The 20,285-nt window shown below is 39.9% G+C and overlaps 1 protein-coding gene across 1 annotated transcript in view; it reads right to left on the bottom strand.

Annotated features, from left to right (window-relative positions):
• LOC126108608 (zinc finger protein 534-like) overlaps positions 1–20,285 on the bottom strand; it is a 75,678-nt gene that overhangs the window by 33,110 nt on the left and 22,283 nt on the right. Inside the window, exons 3-5 of the mRNA XM_049913911.1 lie at positions 14,161–14,232; positions 8,759–8,905; positions 1,891–1,928 (exon numbers count right to left, since the gene is read on the bottom strand). Coding sequence (XP_049769868.1) covers positions 1,891–1,928; positions 8,759–8,905; positions 14,161–14,232 — 257 coding nt within the window. The remainder of the gene's footprint in view (positions 1–1,890; positions 1,929–8,758; positions 8,906–14,160; positions 14,233–20,285) is intronic.

Genomic DNA, 20,285 nt, shown 5'->3' with positions numbered 1-20,285 from the left:
TTCGACAATATAAAATGGTGCAAGCTGTTCGAGATTCTAAAAAAAGTAGGGGTAAGCTATAGGGAGAGACGGGTCATATACAATATGTACAACAACCAAGAGGGAATAATAAGAGTGGATGATCAAGAACGAAGTGCTCATATGAAGAAGGGTGTAAGACAAGGCTGTAGCCTTTCGCCCCTACTCTTCAATCTGTACATCGAGGAAGCAATGATGGAAATAAGAGAAAGGTTCAGGAGCGGAATTAAAATACAAGGTGAAAGGATATCAATGATACGATTCGCTGATGACATTGCTATCCTGAGTGAAAGTGAAGAAGAATTAAATGATATGCTAAACGGAATGAACAGTCTAATGAGTACACAGTATGGTTTGAGAGTAAATCGGAGAAAGACGAAGTTAATGAGAAGTAGTAGAAATGAGAACAGCGAGAAACTTAACATCAGGATTGATGGTCACGAAGTCAATGAAGTTAAGGAATTCTGCTACCTAGGCAGTAAAATAACCAATGACGGACGGAGCAAGGAGGACATCAAAAGCAGACTCGCTATGGCAAAAAAGGCATTTCTGGCCAAGAGAAGTCTACTAATATCAAATACCAGCCTTAATTTGAGGAAGAAATTTCTGAGGATGTACGTCTGGAGTACAGCATTGTATGGTAGTGAAACATGGACTGTGGGAAAACCGGAACAGAAGAGAATCGAAGCATTTGAGATGTGGTGCTATAAACGAATGTTGAAAATTAGGTGGACTGATAAGGAAGGTAAGGAATGAGGAGGTTCTACGCAGAATCGGAGAGGAAAGGAATATGTGGAAAACACTGATAAGGAGAAGGAACAGGATGATAGGACATCTGCTAAGACATGAGGGAATGACTTCCACGGTACTAGAGGGAGCTGTAAAGGGCAAAAACTGTAGAGGAAGACAGAGATTGGAATACGTCAAACAAATAATTGAGGACATAGGTTGCAAGTGCTACTCTGAGATGAAGAGCTTAGCACAGGAAAGAAATTTGTGGCAGGCCGCATCAAACCAGTCAGTAGACTGATGACCAAAAAAAGACAAGGGAATGGAGGGTAGGCGATCGGACGGACGACGGGTTAGCGGTGATCGAGGCCAGGAGGATTACGGGAGTAAAGGACGCATTGTGTGGTTCACGAAAGGTGGTACTGGAGAGAGGATCCACATGACACAGTCTGCCAAGCAGCCATCGAACTGGAGCACTCTGTGCTCAGTAGCACGTTCTGCCCCAGGCTGATAAGTTTTTGACTGTGACCATTCATTTTGGAGGGCAATTAGCTTGTGATTGTACCCATGCAGAGTGCTGCGTAGAAACTGCAGCACAGTTATAGTCGTTATATGACGTGGCTGCTTTCACATGTGGTCTGTCCCTGGTAGGATAGGATAAGCTTTGGACAGAGCTAGAATAAAATATGTCAGGTGGATGAATCGGGCCGTCCACAGGGAAATGACCCATGTGGCAAGTGGTTGGTAGTGGAAGTGGCACAGAGACGGATCGAGATGTCATGTAGATTGGGTGGGCAGAGGAATATCACTTTAGGAGGGGTGGGAAGGATTACATGTAGGATGTCCCTAATTTCCCGGCACAATGATAAACACAGACACCGTTCAGTTGCTCCCGTCTCCGGGTGGTACTGGGCAATGAGGGAGGGGGAGGGGAAGGGGAGGGGGAATTCCTTTGAAGATGGTTGTCTTCAGCATATAGAGCAAGGATTCACCTCAAAACTAGCAGCTTTTCATTCTTTCCCATGTGCCTGTTGACAACTCTCTGCTTCTGCTATTCAGTGGGTGGTCTCCTTTGCTCCGAAACTATTTACTGGTAAATTTAATTTTTATTTTAAGTCCAACCAGAAGGTGTCAAACACTTACTCGATATTCCCAGGTGGTTGAGTAACTGATGTTGTTTCCTGCAACAGTTAAAACTGACATTAGGCACCTCCTGCGACAATACTGTTACTTAAAAGTGACATCAAAAATCATTCTAGTTGTCTATTTGTGAAAACAAAGCGATTAAATATAACAAATTACCAAATATTAATACAATTTCTTAGTGTCATGTTATTTTGAGTCAGAATTGCCAATTTTCTTTTGTAAATAAGTGGCTGCTGTCTATAACACAACAGAAAATAATTAAAATAAAACTATTACTAGAACAATTATATAATATGAAGGCGTCAGAGGTGAAATACCTGTCATGTCATTATATTCAAAACACAATGTCTAACTCTTGCTCAGTACCCTAACTGTGTCCATCCATGTACCATCTGCCACTGAAACAAGAAACCCTGCATTCTGCACACAATTCAATGCCCTGCTGAAGCATTTCTATAAGTCACCATCTTACATTTCCTCAGAAATTAAGATGTAGGACCAGTTGTGCTCTGTCAAATTTAAGCATTTGCTCCCATCTTCTCCCCTTTACTCGTATTTCTCTTTTGATTTCTCAGTCACATCATGTTCTTTTCCCCTCTCTTCATCAACTGTGTCTTCCCCCTCTACTGTCGTGTCCACTGTTACTAGTGCTCATACTTCAAATCTGCCTTCTTGTAACTTGTCTTTACTGTTGCACTTCTCATGAACAAATGTGAACTGTGTTTATTTTTCTCTTTTAGAGCTGTAGTAATAACTCAACATTTGATAGTGTTGTATATTAGAAGTAGCTTATAACATGCTTACTAGATTAAATGTAAAGAAAAATATGTGAAATGCCTGGTTAGCTGTAAGAAGGACCTGATTGTCCTTATCCTACCACGTTAAATAAACTAATAAATAAATAAATAAAAATTGCTAACCATAAAAAAAATGCTCTAACAATTTAAAAAAACTATACACTATTGTAAAAACACAGGACTTGTGACCTTCTACAAAAAACACAGAGTATGTGCAATACAAATGTGGTGGGAGGAACTCATGTGAATACAAGGTTGGGGGGGGGGGGGGGGGGGACTACTTGATAAACAAGAAAACAAATAGGATTAGTGTGCAGGTTAGTACAGAAGACAGGTAACAGAAGAACAAATCTCCAACAATGCAAAGATTAGGCACTACACCACAACTTACTCCAGAAGCACTTTATACTGTATGAGAAAGGAGAAATAGAAGAACTAGAGAAGAAGGGAAGAAAAATACTACAGAAGCTCTTCAGACAACAAAAAGGAAATAATGATCATGGAAGAGGAGGAAATATGATTATCTACATAAACAGATGGACAAGCTCATAAACATTATACACAAGAAAAGACTGAAGTTTTATGTGCCCCTCTTTAGAATGAGCACATGAAATGGGACTAAGAATAAGAAAGGACATGGAGGAAGTTGGATTAATCAGAAAGAGGTCTGGGGGAAAGAAAAAAAGAAATTAAATGAAGGTTGACAAATTCAAGGAATTCCATAAAAAAAAAAAAACAAGGGCCAAGATCTGCTACATGACACTATCAATAGAAGCTAATCCTGTCATTAGATCATAAATTTAACATACTGGCATACATAGATGACAGTGGAAAAATGAACAAGAGATTAATTCGCTTACTGCAAAATTGTATAACAACTTATTGGTGCAGTAAAATCAAATACTCCATTGTCTCACAGCAAACTAACCATACCATTAAAACTGGAGCAGATAAGTTCACTTATCTAGGAACCTTGCTAACTATAGACAAAAGCATCACAGAATAAAAAGCAAACTTATTTCAAGAAAATCAAAGATTCCCTTACATAAAACTCTTTTCATACCTGTCCCAGCATAAGCTGGTGAGACACGAACATTAACAAAATCAGAAGAAGCGAAATGTTTTGAAAGGAAAATTTTGGCGAGTAAATTTCAAGATGCAAACACTGAGGATTGGAGAATGTGAACAAACAAAGAACTATATGGAGAACCGAACATTCTGTCCAAAAATAAGCTAGGAAATTTCAACAGACCGGACATGCGCTGTGAGCTACAGACGAAGCGAAAAATCTACAAAGTGCGTACAGAATATCCTCAAGGAAGAGGACCACTTGGAAGACCAAGGCTATACTACTTCGATAAGATCAGAGGAGATACGAAAATCTCACGCGTCATGAACTGGAAAATTAAATGCTGAGACAGAACTATTTGTCTGTGACGTCAGCAGCAAAGAGCTTGTGGAGCTTGCTAATAATAAGTAATCCTATCACCCATTTATACAGACACGAGCTGTGAAGGGAGGGCGACGGAGAGTAATGGGATGATGCGGGCAGTGACAAAAAGGAATAGGCTGCATGGCTGGGCAAAGGGCCCGTATGTGCTCTGCTGTAATGTTACTTAATGTACATGCAAGTAAATCATCACATGCTCCACTTTATAGACCTTGTCTCATGCAGGTGATTGGAACATCCCAACTTGTTGCGTAAGAGAGTACCGTATTTACTCGAATCTAAGCCACACCTGAAAAATGAGACTCAAAATCGACGGGGGGGATCCCGAATCTAAGCCGCACCTGAAATTTGAGACTCAAAATTCAAGGGGAGAGAAAAGTTTTAGGCCGCACCTCCAAATCGAAACAAAGTTGGTCCATTGTAATATGAGACACAATTTAGATCGAATGAATGACGATACAGCTACAGTAGTTTGGTTAGAGACGTAAGCTTAGCAGTTAAGCTTTACCAGGTAGCCATTGCTATGTGTCAGGCATTCTGTCTGTATTTATACGGGTACCCTTCCTTTTTCACGTGCTACGTCTGGTTTGAATTGAATGCTTATTTTTCTTTGATCTGATAAGTGCCGTTCTCTCTGTTATAGGTGTTTACTTCACTCTAAGCTGAAAATGCATTACTGTATTGTGTCATGCATTGTTTGTCGCATTCTGATAATGAGTGTTTATGGCCTGTCGCCGCTCGCGGCATGGCTTGCTTTTGTGCACACTACCGCCGCTTTTTTTTAAAAAAAGAGGAATCGTCTCATTAGTGAAACAATGGCAAGAGACTGCTATTTGTTGTTACTTACACTGCTGCTTTCTTTGATAATGATCAACAAGAAGCAAATAATAGACTGAGATGATAGAAGATGTTCTGAATGAGAGTTTAGCGAAAATTTTTTTCCGTTTGAAAATCTTTGCAGATGCCTCTTTAGTACATTACATTCTGCAGAGAAATTAGAGTCATCTTAGGTTTAAAAATCTAATCAATTGCCGTGCTTCATGTCTGACTGTATCACTATTAGGCATAAGAATAATACGAATATAAACATGACACGATACGTATATTCTTCCGCGTTTGCTGTTGTCTCACTCTAGTTTTGTAGTTTATTAGGCAAACAGAATTTAAATGAGATAGCAACAAACATGAAACAATACATGGCAAAATGTGTATCTCGTATTATTCTTATGGTGCACTGCATGTGGTTCAAATTCAAAAGTTCCTATTAGCAACCATCTTTTCTCACAGGTAGGAAAAAATTCAGAACGTAGAATTGGCCATATGACAAACACCCCTAACAGTCTTGCCAGTCAGATTTTTGTAGTACATTGAAATGCCGATACATTCAAAGATGAACAATACAGAATTTGTATTTACTTCATTGGCTAATGTACAAAAATGCAGTGGTCGAAACTGGGCAGAGAAAAAAGCTCGTCTTCCACCCCCCCCCCTTTTTTTTAAATTTATTTACTGACGCAGAGGTTCTGGCGCCAGTATTTATCTTTGTGCCTGCAAAGCATGCCTGTGTAGCACTACATATATTTGACGGCAGAAGTTAGTAGTGGCGGCACCTACCGCAGGCGGTTTTTTTGGTTACCGGAAAAAAAGTGCGGCTTGGATTCGAGTAAATACGGTAAGCCACTATGCTCATAACAATAACAATAATAAAGTTGTTAAATAATATTTGTATGTGGTTTTATTGTGGAAAAGAGTGCCCAGCCACACATCTAAAAGCAGCCGTGGTCTGCTAGGATAAAGATTATCCCCTCAAGAGAAATTTATGCCCTTCAATGGAATGGAAAAAGAAGACGATTGTTGTAACTCTGCATGTGATTAAAAAGTAAGGGGAATTTTTGTTTTTCTTAAAGAATCTTTATTTATCCATCAATATCAGCTTCACTCTCTTCAAAGCAAGCCCTCTCTAATACAACACACTTGTGCCTGTTCTTTTCCCAATCTTGGAAGCACTTCTGGAACTCACTTTTTGTTATGGCATCCAGCTCCTTCAACAATTCTGTTTTTATCTCATCAATGGTGGCAAAACACTGTCCTTTTATACTTCTCTTCAGCCTCAGGACTACAAAGTGGTCACAAGGAACCACGTCCGGTGAATATGGTTGCTGACGAGAGAACATAAATCTTTTTCTTTTTTTTTCTTTTTCTTTTTGCTGACGAGAGAACATAAAACTTTTTCTTTTTTTTTCTTCTTTGCCAAAAAATCATGAACAAGCATTGAGGTGCGAGCAGGAGCATTATCGTGATGCAATTTCCAGCAGTGGTTTTGACACAATTCTGGCCATTTTCTTCACATTGCTTTGTGCAAGCGATGAATAACTTCAGGTAATATTCCTTATTGACCGTACGACCATAAGGCAAGCACTCATGATGTGCTATTCCATTGTAATAAAAGACAACAGTGAGAATAAGTTTCACATGTGATCAAACTTACTTTTTTTTTTGTCTTGGCTCCACAGGTAGTTTTCACTGGGACAATTGGGCCTCAGTTTTGACATCTACACCAATATAACAGTGTTTCGTCACTTGTAACCTTCTTTAGAAGTTCTGGATCATTGTCGACTTCATTCAACAATTCCTGAGTAATGTCTATGAAATGTCATTTGTAGTTGAAATTTAACAGTTTTAGAACAAACTTTGCTGCTACAAATTTCATGTGCAAACATCTGAAAAAACTGCTTGGCAGGAGACACAGGATATGCCGAATTCACCTCTCTGACGGTGATTCTGCAATTTTCCACAAGCATTTTCTTTACTTCTTCCACAGTGCAGTCAGTAATTGATGTGCTAAGGCATCCCGGGTGTTTGTCATCATCATCTTCTCGACCCCCTCTGAAATCTTTATACCACTCGTAAACTCTTGTCATGCTCATAGTTGATCTGCCAAAAGCCACAGTCAATATTTTGAATGTGGCACTGCACTACATTCCATTATTCATGCAAAATTTAATGCAAATTCTTTGCTCCATCTTTTTCAAAAGTAAACATTCACCAAGCACTAGGAAACATGCATAACCTTTTCGACTGTCAACAACAAATGTCATATTCAAAACAGGTGAAAATGCGAAAATACCTCAGGAGCATGTGTACCACCAAGATAAAAGAAATTTGAAAATCGGATGTCTGAAGCCAGTGAAATTAAAAAATTCCCATTACTTTTTGATCACATCTCGTATGCCAGTTTATTATCATCATTTTTATTAATAAAAAACTTCAGCCCTGTGGTCGCGTTCAAATTTGTAACTGACAATAAGTAAGTTTATGATGCCAGACAAATAAATGTGGAGATTTACTGAATTTGCTCTTTCTTTGGCTTGTTATGCAGATAGTGTTCAGCAAATCTATTCATTCATTTATCTGGAAGAAGGTAAATTTAAAATGTTAAAACAGCAATTGAGTAGAAGAATCTCCGGGAATATTTTTGTTGTAGTGTTTGGCTGTTTCTACAGCTAGAATTGTCAAACACTTTGAATTTATGTCTGTGGAGCACGCACACACACACACACACACACACACACACACACACACACACATAAAAACAAAGATGATGTGACTTACCAAACGAAAGTGCTGGCAGGTCGATAGACACACAAACAAACACAAACATACACACAAAATTCAAGCTTTCGCAACCAACGGTTGCTTCATCAGGAAAGAGGGAAAGACGAAAGGATGTGGGTTTTAAGGTAGAGGGTAAGGAGTCATTCCAATCCCGGGAGCGGAAAGACTTACCTTAGAGGGAGAAAGGGACAGGTATACACTCGCACACACACACATATCCATCGGCACATACACAGACACAAGCAGACATTTGTAAAGGCAAAGAGAACTCTTTGCCTTTACAAATGTCTGCTTGTGTCTGTGTATGTGCGGATGGATATGTGTGTGTGTGTGTGTGTGTGTGTGTGTGTGTGTGTGTGTGCGCGTGCGAGTGTATACCTGTCCCTTTTTCCCCCTAAGGTAAGTCTTTCCGCTCCCGGGATTGGAATGACTCCTTACCCTCTACCTTAAAACCCACATTCTTTCGTCTTTCCCTCTCCTTCCCTCTTTCCTGATGAAGCAACATCCTGTATATTCCTTCCAGGATTCAACCTGATGTTTGCTTAGTACTGGCTTGCTATCTGAACTCTTCATACGCACAGTTCTTTCTCTTTCCTCCATCTGTTTCTTTAATCCTATCTTGTTGAAAGTCGATTTATTAGGAATTGTGGCTGTAGTACAATTATATAGTTGATAATTTACGCAGAAACTAGTCATAAGTATGGTTTAAAAAAGTTTATTTAAATCAAACCATTATAAAACTTACATGGTAAATTTTAAGGATTATAAGGTTTGATTTCTTTAAACAGTTTTAAACCACACTTGTCACTGGGTGCTTCGTCAGTTATAAACCTTACAAAAGGTTTTTTTTTTTTTTCTCCGCTATATAAAGCATTTGTATTTCCTATAGTCACGAATGCTTCTACACTTTCCAGCTCTCTTCCCCTGCCACTTTGCACTTTCTGTCCACTTTAGTATCAGTGCACGGAAAAATAATAAAAGAAATAAAAAGAATATAGCTTACGTCTCCCTCCACATCAACATCTTGATCCTCCTCTTCCTCCACATTGAGATACACAACTTCCCCTTCAACTTGGACACCCACATCAGACGCCGCCTCACTGCATCGAGACCGGGACTTCCCCACTTCCTCTTTTGCAAACGCCCACTTCTGCAACAGATAAACAACACAAATTGAAATCTGCACTAAATATAATGCACACATATAAAACATGTGAGCAATATTTCATACATATAACCTCCTTCAGCACCACAAACAAAAACCTTATGATTGCTGTGCAATATGATTCTGCTCAATTCACCACTCTTTAATAGTCAAACATCAACAGCAGGCAATTGACTGACATTTGGTCAACTGCTTGTAACTGAAAGCTCTTGGTTTCTTGTTTTAAAAGCTGATTTTGATGTAACATTCAACATAAACATTTGGCTACAAAATTAAAACACATTTGTTTTCATGTAGCCATGTGTGTCCTGACTTGCTGCTGCATTGTGGGAGGCAAATTTATAGTGGTAGCTGTCGTATGTGCTATGAAGTCATTCTGGCACATAACACAGCATCGACACTGAAAATGTACGAGGGGCATTCAATAACTAATGCAACACATTTGTTTCCTCGGGCAGTTCTGGCTGAAAAAATGCTGAATTTGTTGTGAGACATCGTCGAATATTCCTGCTTCAGGCCCTACAGTTTCATGAAGTTCTGAAAGGTGGCGGCACGAAACATGGAGGTCCGTTCCAAGTAGAGAGCTGTTGTTGAGTGTTGTCAGCTTCATTCAGCAACTCCTGAGCGATGACTAGGCAATTCTGTATTTGGTCGAATTCAACAATTCTGGAACAAACTTTGCTGGAACACGTTTATCACCAGCAACCTCTCTGATCATGATTCAGCGATTTTACAGAACCATTTTCTTAACTTCTTCCACACTGACATGCCAGGCCACTGTCATCTTGATCACCTTCTCAGCCATCTTTGAAATGTTTATATCACTTGTGAACTCTTGTTTTACTCATAATAGATCCACCAAAAGCCACAGTCAACATTTCAAATGTGATACTGCACTTCGTTCCATTTTCCAGGCAAAATTTAATGCAAATTCTTCGATCCATCTTCTTCAAAAGTAAAAATTTGTCACATTCAGAAACACACATAACCTTTTCGACTGTGAATAGTAAACTAAATATTCTGAACAGCTGAAGATGCAGACATACATCAGGAACATATGTACCAAGATAAAAAGAAAATTTAGAAAATCAGATGTCTATTGTCCCTGAGATTAAAAGATTCCCTTTACTTTTTGATCAAACCTCGCACAAAAAGGTCACCTGCTGCCGCGTCCAATACGAACAGAGTGTACAGAAAACTCTTTCCTCCACCAGCACTGCACTCTGTCACTGGAACTGCCACAGATCACAGCCTATTCCGCTTCACAGAGTGGGCGAGCCTCCAATCTCCACACTGAGTAATGAGGCTTCAATGTCCGACACCACACTGCCATCTACACGTGGTTTCCACAGATTTTGGTGACGGTAGTCAGTGAACAGCCAATCAACTTTGCCATTTCTGTGATGCTCACTCCCAGATACTGGGCCACAACAATGTGCCCTTTGTCAGGGTCACTAGAACGATTTCCCATTCGTCTCTGCTCAGCTTACATATTTTTCTTACTGCATAACGTGCTTGCTACCCGGAGAGTGGCAGAGCATGATGAGTTAATGCATTCACAGCAGTCAAAAGATTAATAATTTATGATTCATTTTGTTTTATTATGTTCACAGCACTTTTATTCTCATGCGAACACAGTTCAGTTAACATACACTCCTGGAAATTGAAACAAGAACACCGTGAATTCATTGTCCCAGGAAGGGGAAACTTTATTGACACATTCCCGGGGTCAGATACATCACATGATCACACTGACAGAACCACAGGCACATAGACACAGGCAACAGAGCATGCACAATGTCGGCACTAGTACAGTGTATATCCACCTTTCGCAGCAATGCAGGCTGCTATTCTCCCATGGAGACGATCGTAGAGATGCTGGATGTAGTCCTGTGGAACGGCTTGCCATGCCATTTCCACCTGGCGCCTCAGTTGGACCAGCGTTCATGCTGGACGTGCAGACCGCGTGAGACGACGCTTCATCCAGTCCCAAACATGCTCAATGGGGGACAGATCCGGAGATCTTGCTGGCCAGGGTAGTTGACTTACACCTTCTAGAGCACGTTGGGTGGCACGGGATACATGCGGACGTGCATTGTCCTGTTGGAACAGCAAGTTCCCTTGCCGGTCTAGGAATGGTAGAACGATGGGTTCGATGACGGATTGGATGTACCGTGCACTATTCAGTGTCCCCTCGACGATCACCAGTGGTGTACGGCCAGTGTAGGAGATCGCTCCCCACACCATGATGCCGGGTGTTTGCCCTGTGTGCCTCGGTCGTATGCAGTCCCGATTGTGGCGCTCACCTGCACGGCGCCAAACACGCATACGACCATCATTGGCACCAAGGCAGAAGCGACTCTCATCGCTGAAGACGACACGTCTCCATTCGTCCCTCCGTTCACGCCTGTCGCGACACCACTGGAGGCGGGCTGCACGATGTTGGGGCGTGAGCGGAAGACGGCCTAACGGTGTGCGGGACCGTAGCCCAGCTTCATGGAGACGGTTGCGAATGGTCCTCGCCGATACCCCAGGAGCAACAGTGTCCCTAATTTGCTGGGAAGTGGCGGTGCGGTCCCCTACGGCACTGCGTAGGATCCTACGGTCTTGGCGTGCATCCGTGCGTCGCTGCGGTCCGGTCCCAGGTCGACGGGCACGTGCACCTTCCGCCGACCACTGGCGACAACATCGATGTACTGTGGAGACCTCACGCCCCACGTGTTGAGCAATTCGGCGGTACGTCCACCCGGCCTCCCGCATGCCCACTATACGCCCTCGCTCAAAGTCCATCAACTGCACATACGGTTCACGTCCACGCTGTCGTGGCATGCTACCAGTGTTAAAGACTGCGATGGAGCTCCGTATGCCACGGCAAACTGGCTGACACTGATGGCGGCGGTGCACAAATGCTGCGCAGCTAGCGCCATTCGACGGCCAACACCGCGGTTCCTGGTGTGTCCGCTGTGCCGTGTGTGTGATCATTGCTTGTACAGCCCTCTCGCAGTGTCCAGAGCAAGTATGGTGGGTCTGACACACCGGTGTCAATGTGTTCTTTTTTCCATTTCCAGGAGTGTATTATAAATGTAATTTGTACACAAACAGAACCAGCAATCTGTGAGGGACTCTCATTTCCATCGAGATGTGCTGAACTGTGCACATTATGACCTCTACCGTAATGTAACAATATATCAAATTTTAGAAATGACAATATTTTCCACCTGGATAGTTATTAAATGTATTTATTTACCATGATGATGTTGGCTATTGTGCTGTTCCCAAGCAACAGCAGTAACAATAGAAATTGCTGAAAGACCAATTCAATTCTAGAGGAAAATTCTGTATTCAAAAATTTGTGAAGGCCAATTATTTTAAGACAGTCTATAAATGACATAAAATTACTGAACGAATCTGCAATCATTGTGATTAGTCAGTAATTGCATGTCTCAACCACTATTTTTTTTAAGTATATGCCTTAACATGTTTCAGCTACAGGAATGCTCAGAGTCACATTTAAAATCTCAATACACTGCATCTTGTCAGTTCTCACATACACTTGTTGACTAATCTGTGGTACTGTACCTAAATCACAATAGCAAAGGCATTTACAAGACTACTACCACAGAAATAACCACTCAGACAATCTGCTGAGTCACGCCTTCAGTTCCATTCACCGTTGGAAATTTGTTCTGCTACTGCAGTTCCTAGCGAGTTGGAGATGACACTTCTGGCCAATAACGAATGACCTAACAGTTGTGATCAATTACATTGTGTGCGTTCTTTCCCCGTGTGGTGAGTTTATTTTGTGCTACAGAATGTCTGAGGCTTGCAACGGAAATGTGCAGATAAGTGTGGTTGCTAAATGGACTGTCCAGCAAACTGCTCGCCTCACATTTTTCATGGTCAGACGTGCGGGTGTGGACAGTGAGGGAATATTTTGAGAATGGAGGAGACTGTGGTGCAAATTTACTGCTTACATGACAGTAGAAAGAACAGTAAACATTATGAAGACTCATACAAACACTGTTGCAAAAGTTTGTAATGAAAAATACTGTGCAAAAACAGGGAGTAGACGGTTCATCTAAATTATGGACAGCCAGTAAAAATAGGAGGGCAGAACAATGGGTAACAGATGGGACCCATTCCAACAAGATGCTGTCCATCGCCACGCGAATGGATGTTTAGAGGAAAGAACATCCGACTATATATATATATATAAAAAAAAAAAAAAAAAAAAAAAAAAAAAAAAAAAAAAAAAAAAAAAAAAAAAAAAAAAAAAAAAAAAAAAAACAAACAAACAGTATGCCACTCTATGCAAGGTAGAATTATTCAGTGGCAGTAAGATTTCTTCATTCTCAGTTGACAGAGCCCTCCGTTTCAGATACAAAAAATTAGTGGATGCAAAATTGCAATGGGGAGAAGTGATATCGTTGCATCACATTCTCCATTTTCACGAGACATTGTTAATCATCTGAAGAGATTGTGTGGTCCTCACTTCCATAAGCAATCTCATCTCATTACTAAGAAATCCCCTCTGCACAAGTATGATGTACTACATGAACACTACAGTTCCTATTATTTTAATGTTGTAAGTTACTACATTCGCATGAAGAATTGTGATCCATTTGAGCGCCCTTTTCATATCCAATATGCTAATTATACATAGCTCATAATGATTATCAAACAGACACTTACATCCTCTTGCTCGTGACAAGAGATGCAAATAATAGGAAGAAAGGTATTATTTTATGTCGGGAAGCGCAATCGTTAATTGTACGACAAACCTGTATTCCGTGCTCAACTGTGCTTTGCTGCCCCTTCCATACTTCACTGTCAATCCTTTTGTTATTCTCATGCAGGTATAGTGTAAACGAGAATGATTTTAAATGTGATTCTGAAGATGACTGTGGCCAACACATGTTAAAGTGTATGATTTTAAAAAATAAAATAGCTATCCAGGTGGACAATTATATTGACTATTTTTAAGTGTTATACCACTTCCATACTCATTACCCTGTGTCTATGAATACTCCTTCCTCCTAAGAGGAATCTTCATGCATGTTAAATGTGTCAACAGAACTGACACAAAGATGGTAGAACATTTAGTTGAGAGCACTGTCAATTGTGGAAGAGCAAACTTACCAGTTAAAAGCATGTATCTAGAATAATTATTGGACTATGTACATCATCAACCAGAAGCAGTATTGGGAAATCAATTTACAAAAACATAGTGGATGCCTCACCTCTGCTATAACTTGCTGAATGGCTTCCCTTGAATCCAACAGCTCGTCTCTTAAGACTATGCAGTCAAATTCCTGCAACAGAATCATATTATATACCCTCAGCACAGTGAAAAAAACTCTCTCTCTCTCTCTCTCTCTCTCTCTCTCTCTCTCTCTCCCCCTCTCTCTCTCTCTCTCTCTCTCTCTCTCTCCCTCTCACGCGCACACACACACACACACACACACACACACACACACACACACACACAAGTATTTGTCTAGTATAGATATCAATGAAAGGGGCAAATAGAGTACAATGAAACAAGCCTATAATCCTAACAAATATAAATCCAGAAAGAACGGTACAAAATATGCACAAGTGCAGTCATGCCAATGTTACAACATTCTTAATGTATGGATAGTGTTCCTTGGGTTCAAAGGATGTGCATGTGGTCTTTGCAGGATACTTTCATGTGGCTGTTTGTTAACAAGTAGCACCAATCTTCAACAAGTGTACCGGCCATGGGTCACCAATACTGTAGCCCTCCAGGTATGCAAAAATTTATTCTCTACCACGTGGTCCTATAATGACGGTTCATTAAAATACTTCAGTGCAGTAACATATGGCCTACATCATCTGTGGGAGAACCAGAGAAATTCAATTTTATTTTACTCCACTACCACTTGTGTGTTGTGCACAGAAAAATGATTTTCTTCTTCATGTCTTTCCATGTAAAGTATTGCTGGAAGAAATGCAATAACTCAATCATTTTGGTAACTGCCAGTGCTGTTTCAGTTTTATCCTCGACCATAGTTTCCGTAGTTGTGAGAACTCGCAATACAGTGGGATAAGTCGTAATGCAATTATTTTTCATTAAATGCGTGCAGCAAAACGCCAACACGAGGATTGTGTGCCATCTTGACCAATTTTCTGATAGTCAAAATTTCTTACAAATACATCAAACAGCACTGTACAAGATCAAATATTTGGCAAAAATAGTAAAATTTGATAAACAGTTTGGTTGTGTATGGGGACCTTAATGGCTTCCAGTGCCAACAAAATATGCTTTTTCAGTGTTTCCCAAGCTATTTACAAAATTTAAAATGCTATCAATCGACTTATAAATAGATATAATCTTATGTTAACGGTTTAATATGCTAATACAAGTATTACAGTTAGAGCCATTGTATGCATAAATGCAAATTAGCAGACCCCATTCATGCAGTATTTGAAAATGTGGACACTTAGCAATTCCCAACAAATTTAACACATAATTCCAAACCTTTATAAAACTTTTTCTCATTGACATCTTCCACAAAATGACGAACAGAAAAAAGTTTATCGCTTATTACACTTTTGCTATTCGTGCAGTAAAACCTCAACACCAGGAATGATGTTTTAATTTATTGGTTCTTTACTACTAACTCTACTTGCAACAAAACTGCAGACAGTATCCATCTATACCACTGAATATACATGCAAAATTATATCACTTAATAACAAACAGTTTGGCAGAAATAATGTCAAACACTAACGTGTGTGAAAAATCTGCTTTTGCTTAAGACAGATTGCAAATTCTCTGTTTGTCAATTTTTTAGAGATGGTTGTGGGACTCAAATGTTTGATACAGGACATCAAATTAAACACCTTTCAGCCATCTAGTTTCCAAACTTATTTTATTTGGCTACCAGTTCAGCATTTTACTACACCATCTTCAGGCACTGTGTACAGACAACAATGGCGCCAATATGAAATAGATAGTCAAAAATGGGATGTAGTGCAAGTCTTATATACAGTGGCAATATGTACGAGGGCTGTTCAATAAAGAATGATCATAATTTTCTTTTTGACAACATAACTTTACTCATCCTCATAATTTTGACAGTCCTTCGTAAAGTAAGTGATGCACTTGTCCCAACGTTTCTGCCAGTGTTCAAGTACATTCTGGAAACCATTTTTTGAGAGGTCCTTCAAAATCACCTCCGCAGCCTTCACCACTGCCTCTGATGATGATAATGCCTCCCCATGAAGGCGTTTCTTCATGTTAGGGAATAGAAAAAAGGCCCCATGGGGCTAAATCCGGACTACAGGGAGGGTGAGGGATGAACTTAACGTCGATTTTTGAAATATATTCAGCAACAACATTGGCAATATGAGGCCGCGCACGATTGCAGTGCAGCATCCAGCCCGCTTCACGGAAATCTCGTCTTTTGCGCCTGATATGGACTTGCAATGTTTTCAGAACATCCCTGTAGTATTGTCCAATTACTGATGTGTGTGCAGGTACAACATGCTAATAAACCAATATCAAAGAATGAGATGACCATAACTTTACCAGCAGAAGCAACAACTTTTGCTTTTTTGGGGGTTGGTGATGAAGGAGATTTCCACACTGAGCTCTGCTGTTTGCTCTCTGGATCAAAATGATGTAACCAAGTTTCATCAGTAGTGATTACATTTGAAAGAAACTCCAGAACTTCCTCTAACATCAACTTTAACTGCGCGAAGACCTGCACGCGAATGTCCTTTTGTTCGGGAATCGACATTCTTGGAACCCATCACACACAAACACATGCCACGTGTAATTTTTCTGTCACCAACATGTGGATGGCACCCATTGAAATGTTCAGTATTTCAAAAAGTGATCTTAAGGTAATTCGCCGATCCTCTCTCACAATGACAGCAGCAGTGTTGTTTTCTTCCTTAAGAGCAGTAAATGGAGCACCGTGTCCACCTTCCTTTGAAATTGATTGTCTCCCCTCTTTAAACATTTTAAACCACCTTTGAGCTGTGCTGTAGGGAAGAGCAGACTCTCCATAGGCCTCCTGTAACATTATATAGGCCGCAGCTGAAGATTTGCTGAGATGAAAGCAGAATTTCAAAGCCACATATTGCTCCTCACGTGTTACCTCCAGTGCAGTGAGCGATACTGAACATCTGACCATGGCTGCCTCTCACAAGTGGGAACCAGGAGTCCCAACAACGAAACTACTATGGTGTGTTTGTTGCATGTTAAGCTACCAGAATATGATACGATTAAATTTTACCACAAGAAATTATGACCATAAAATAATTATGATCATTCTTTATTGAACAGCCCTCATAACAACATAACAATACCAACCAGTACAGGAAGTTACATATAGTTACAGGTAAATTAAGGGATAAAGCAACAGAACAATGCACACCATATTAACTTGAACTAGTGTGCAAAGTATATAGTCATATAATTGTAAAAAAGGAACCTAACAAACAGAGGTCAATATTTCATATTATGCATAGATAACACGGTATAATGCAATGCCCGTGAAACAACTGGAGTAAAATAATGTAGTCATATATTGATGAGTAAAGTGTGAACATAAAACACTTGATTACATGCTGTCATATACTAGTAAAACTTATACCACACACTGGAGGTCAACCCCAAAACTATCTGTATCGTCACCTTCCATATACTACTAATAACTAATAAAAGTTGAATATAAAAGTACATCAGTGCACTTTATCGAACACAAACACACCAGATGCAACTCATTTAACAAAACATTTCTAGTGAATGAAACTGCGAATCTAAAGTAATGTAACATAATGAATTCCTAATAAGTAGTAAATATTGAAATACTAAAAAGACAAAATCGACATATCATGACAGTGATCAAGTCTGCCAGTAAGCAGGTATGTCGCTAGGTGATATACTAAACCGTAAGCTATGGAATGAGCCTAAAAGAAAGGTACTGTGATGCATATGCAGTATATTAGAAATACACTCATTACAATCAGGACAACCAAAGGCACTTACATCTTTATCAGGTAGCGCTTAAGCACGGGAAGAGAAAAGATAGTATGACCTACGACAGAAAAACCACCAGAGCACATTTGTTGGAGCATACCACACAATGTGTAATACGTCAGTTAGAACCTTTGTGATTAGATACTTAACTGAGAACGTGGATATCAAGGAATATACGGAACACTGTGTCGAGTATTATCAGGACAACAGAGGTTCAGGTGAGCAATCTGAATCAACACCCATGTCAACTAATAAAATTAGAATTCCCGTCAAAACTAATGCTCATCATGTAACATGAAGACAATGTAAAGAGGGAAAGAACTCATTCGCAATACTAACATCATAATGCCAACCAATGTAGCGTAGCAACCGTTGTGATTATATGAATGACAGTAAGCAAGTAAGCACATGGAGGCAATGTTAACCTACATCACACAGGACTCGTAAAAAAAAACTAATGACACCTGTATCATTTGAAGAACAGCAACTGCACGGTTGTAATGCAGCCTAGAAAAGTGATGTTACAAACCAAGTAATGAATATGTGTTATGAAAAATTTCTGTACATGTTAAAGATCAGTAAAAACCAATACTTTGTGCTGTTACATGTTTATTGTAGGAAATTGTTATCGAGAAGTACAAAGGTCACACACACAATTATGTGTTCCTCATTGAGTGGTGTCTCAAAAGTACAATAAACTTTAAAGTGTTGCACTCAGTACTATCGTAACCAGGAAACTATGCTGATGTACTTTAATATACAGGCAAACATAAATGTAAAGTGGAACCCCAATTTAATTGAAAATGACAAAATGATCAGACATTTAAAACTTCCAGTCTGTCATACATTAGTCTACAACCATGCATGGGAAGCCAAGCCCCTGTATTTCAAGTAGTTTACTCCTAAAAGGAAAAGCAAGAATGTTTTGTGCAAGACATCGACCATGATTCTTGTATAAAACCTCTTACGTGAAAGAATGCTGAACACACTCGCATGGACTAAACAAAGGGGAAAAACAGAGAGAGGAAGTACATCCATATCAGATTGAGAACAACCAGGATTCCTGTGTTGGAAATCATTAATAATAAAACGTTCCATTGTGAAAACGTTAATCCAAAAAAATGATGATGATGACTATGTTTGATTTGTGGGGCGCTCAACTGCACGGTTATCAGTGCCCGTACAAATTCCCAACCTTTACTCAGTCCAATCTTGCCACGTTTATGAAAGAGGATGAAATGATGAGGACAACACAAACACCCAGTCATCTAGAGGCAGGTGAAAATCCCTGAACCCGCCGGGAATCGAACCCGGGACCCCGTGCTCGGGAAGCGAGAATGCGACCGTGAGACCACGAGCTGCAGACGCCAAAAAATGAGAGACCTATGTCATCAGCACATAAGACATCGTAAAATTGTCTAAACAACAACTGTCAATTCAATAAAACCTGTGAAAATCCACGTGATGTCTAACTTCTATAAAAACGGGGGAGTTCACAACATGAGAGTTGACATATTTGGGGTCAGAATTGTAGGAGAATAATCACATAATCAACTAGTGGAGATAATGGAGTCGGTAAGAGTGGTTCGATTACATCATGTCAAATAACGTCATGAAACTGATACAATTTGTTGAAAGTCCTTAACTAGTAGCATGCCTAATGATCTGAGTATCCTGTGGGAACACAGGTCCCTCTGTTACATGCGCAGTACTGTACCCATAGACGTACCATAGACGGTATAGCCAAACAAATCTACAATTTACAAGGCCAATAAAACCAAAATCACTTTAGTAACCACATCAGATGAATTCGCAATTGCGAATAATAACTACCATCAGCTGTAGAATGGAATAATGACAGTGAAAATTTGTGCCGGACCGGGACTCAAACCCTGATTTCCCACTTATCACGAGCGGGCAAAGCCGGATTTGAGTCCTGGTTTGACACAAATTTTCATTGTCATTATCCTATTCAACAGCTGATAATACTTATTATTAGCAATTGCGAATTCATCCGATGTGTTTAGTAACGGCTGTGGTCACCGCATAGTCAGAATAACACCAGCACTGCAATATCGTATTTTTAGTAACAGTTGAGGACATGTCACTGGTAATCACAGTTAGTGCTTAAAGGGTTGGGGGATATTACTATGCAATAACTCGTGACAGCAGCATGATCAATACATGTTAAAATACAAAAGGTTAATGAAAGGAGCACATTCATTAACATTAACTACTTTTGGTACACTTCAATCAAATTAGTGCTATGATACTGTATGACTGGGAACGCCCAAAAAAGTAAGTAACTAAATGACAACATATGACAGAGGCAAATACCATATAGTATAAAAA

This window comes from Schistocerca cancellata, chromosome 11 (genome assembly GCF_023864275.1).
Source record: "Schistocerca cancellata isolate TAMUIC-IGC-003103 chromosome 11, iqSchCanc2.1, whole genome shotgun sequence".
NCBI classification, from domain to species: Eukaryota; Metazoa; Arthropoda; class Insecta; order Orthoptera; family Acrididae; genus Schistocerca; species Schistocerca cancellata.
The sequence above is the reverse complement of the archived record's forward strand: the minus strand, read 5'-3'. Positions and strand labels throughout refer to the sequence as shown.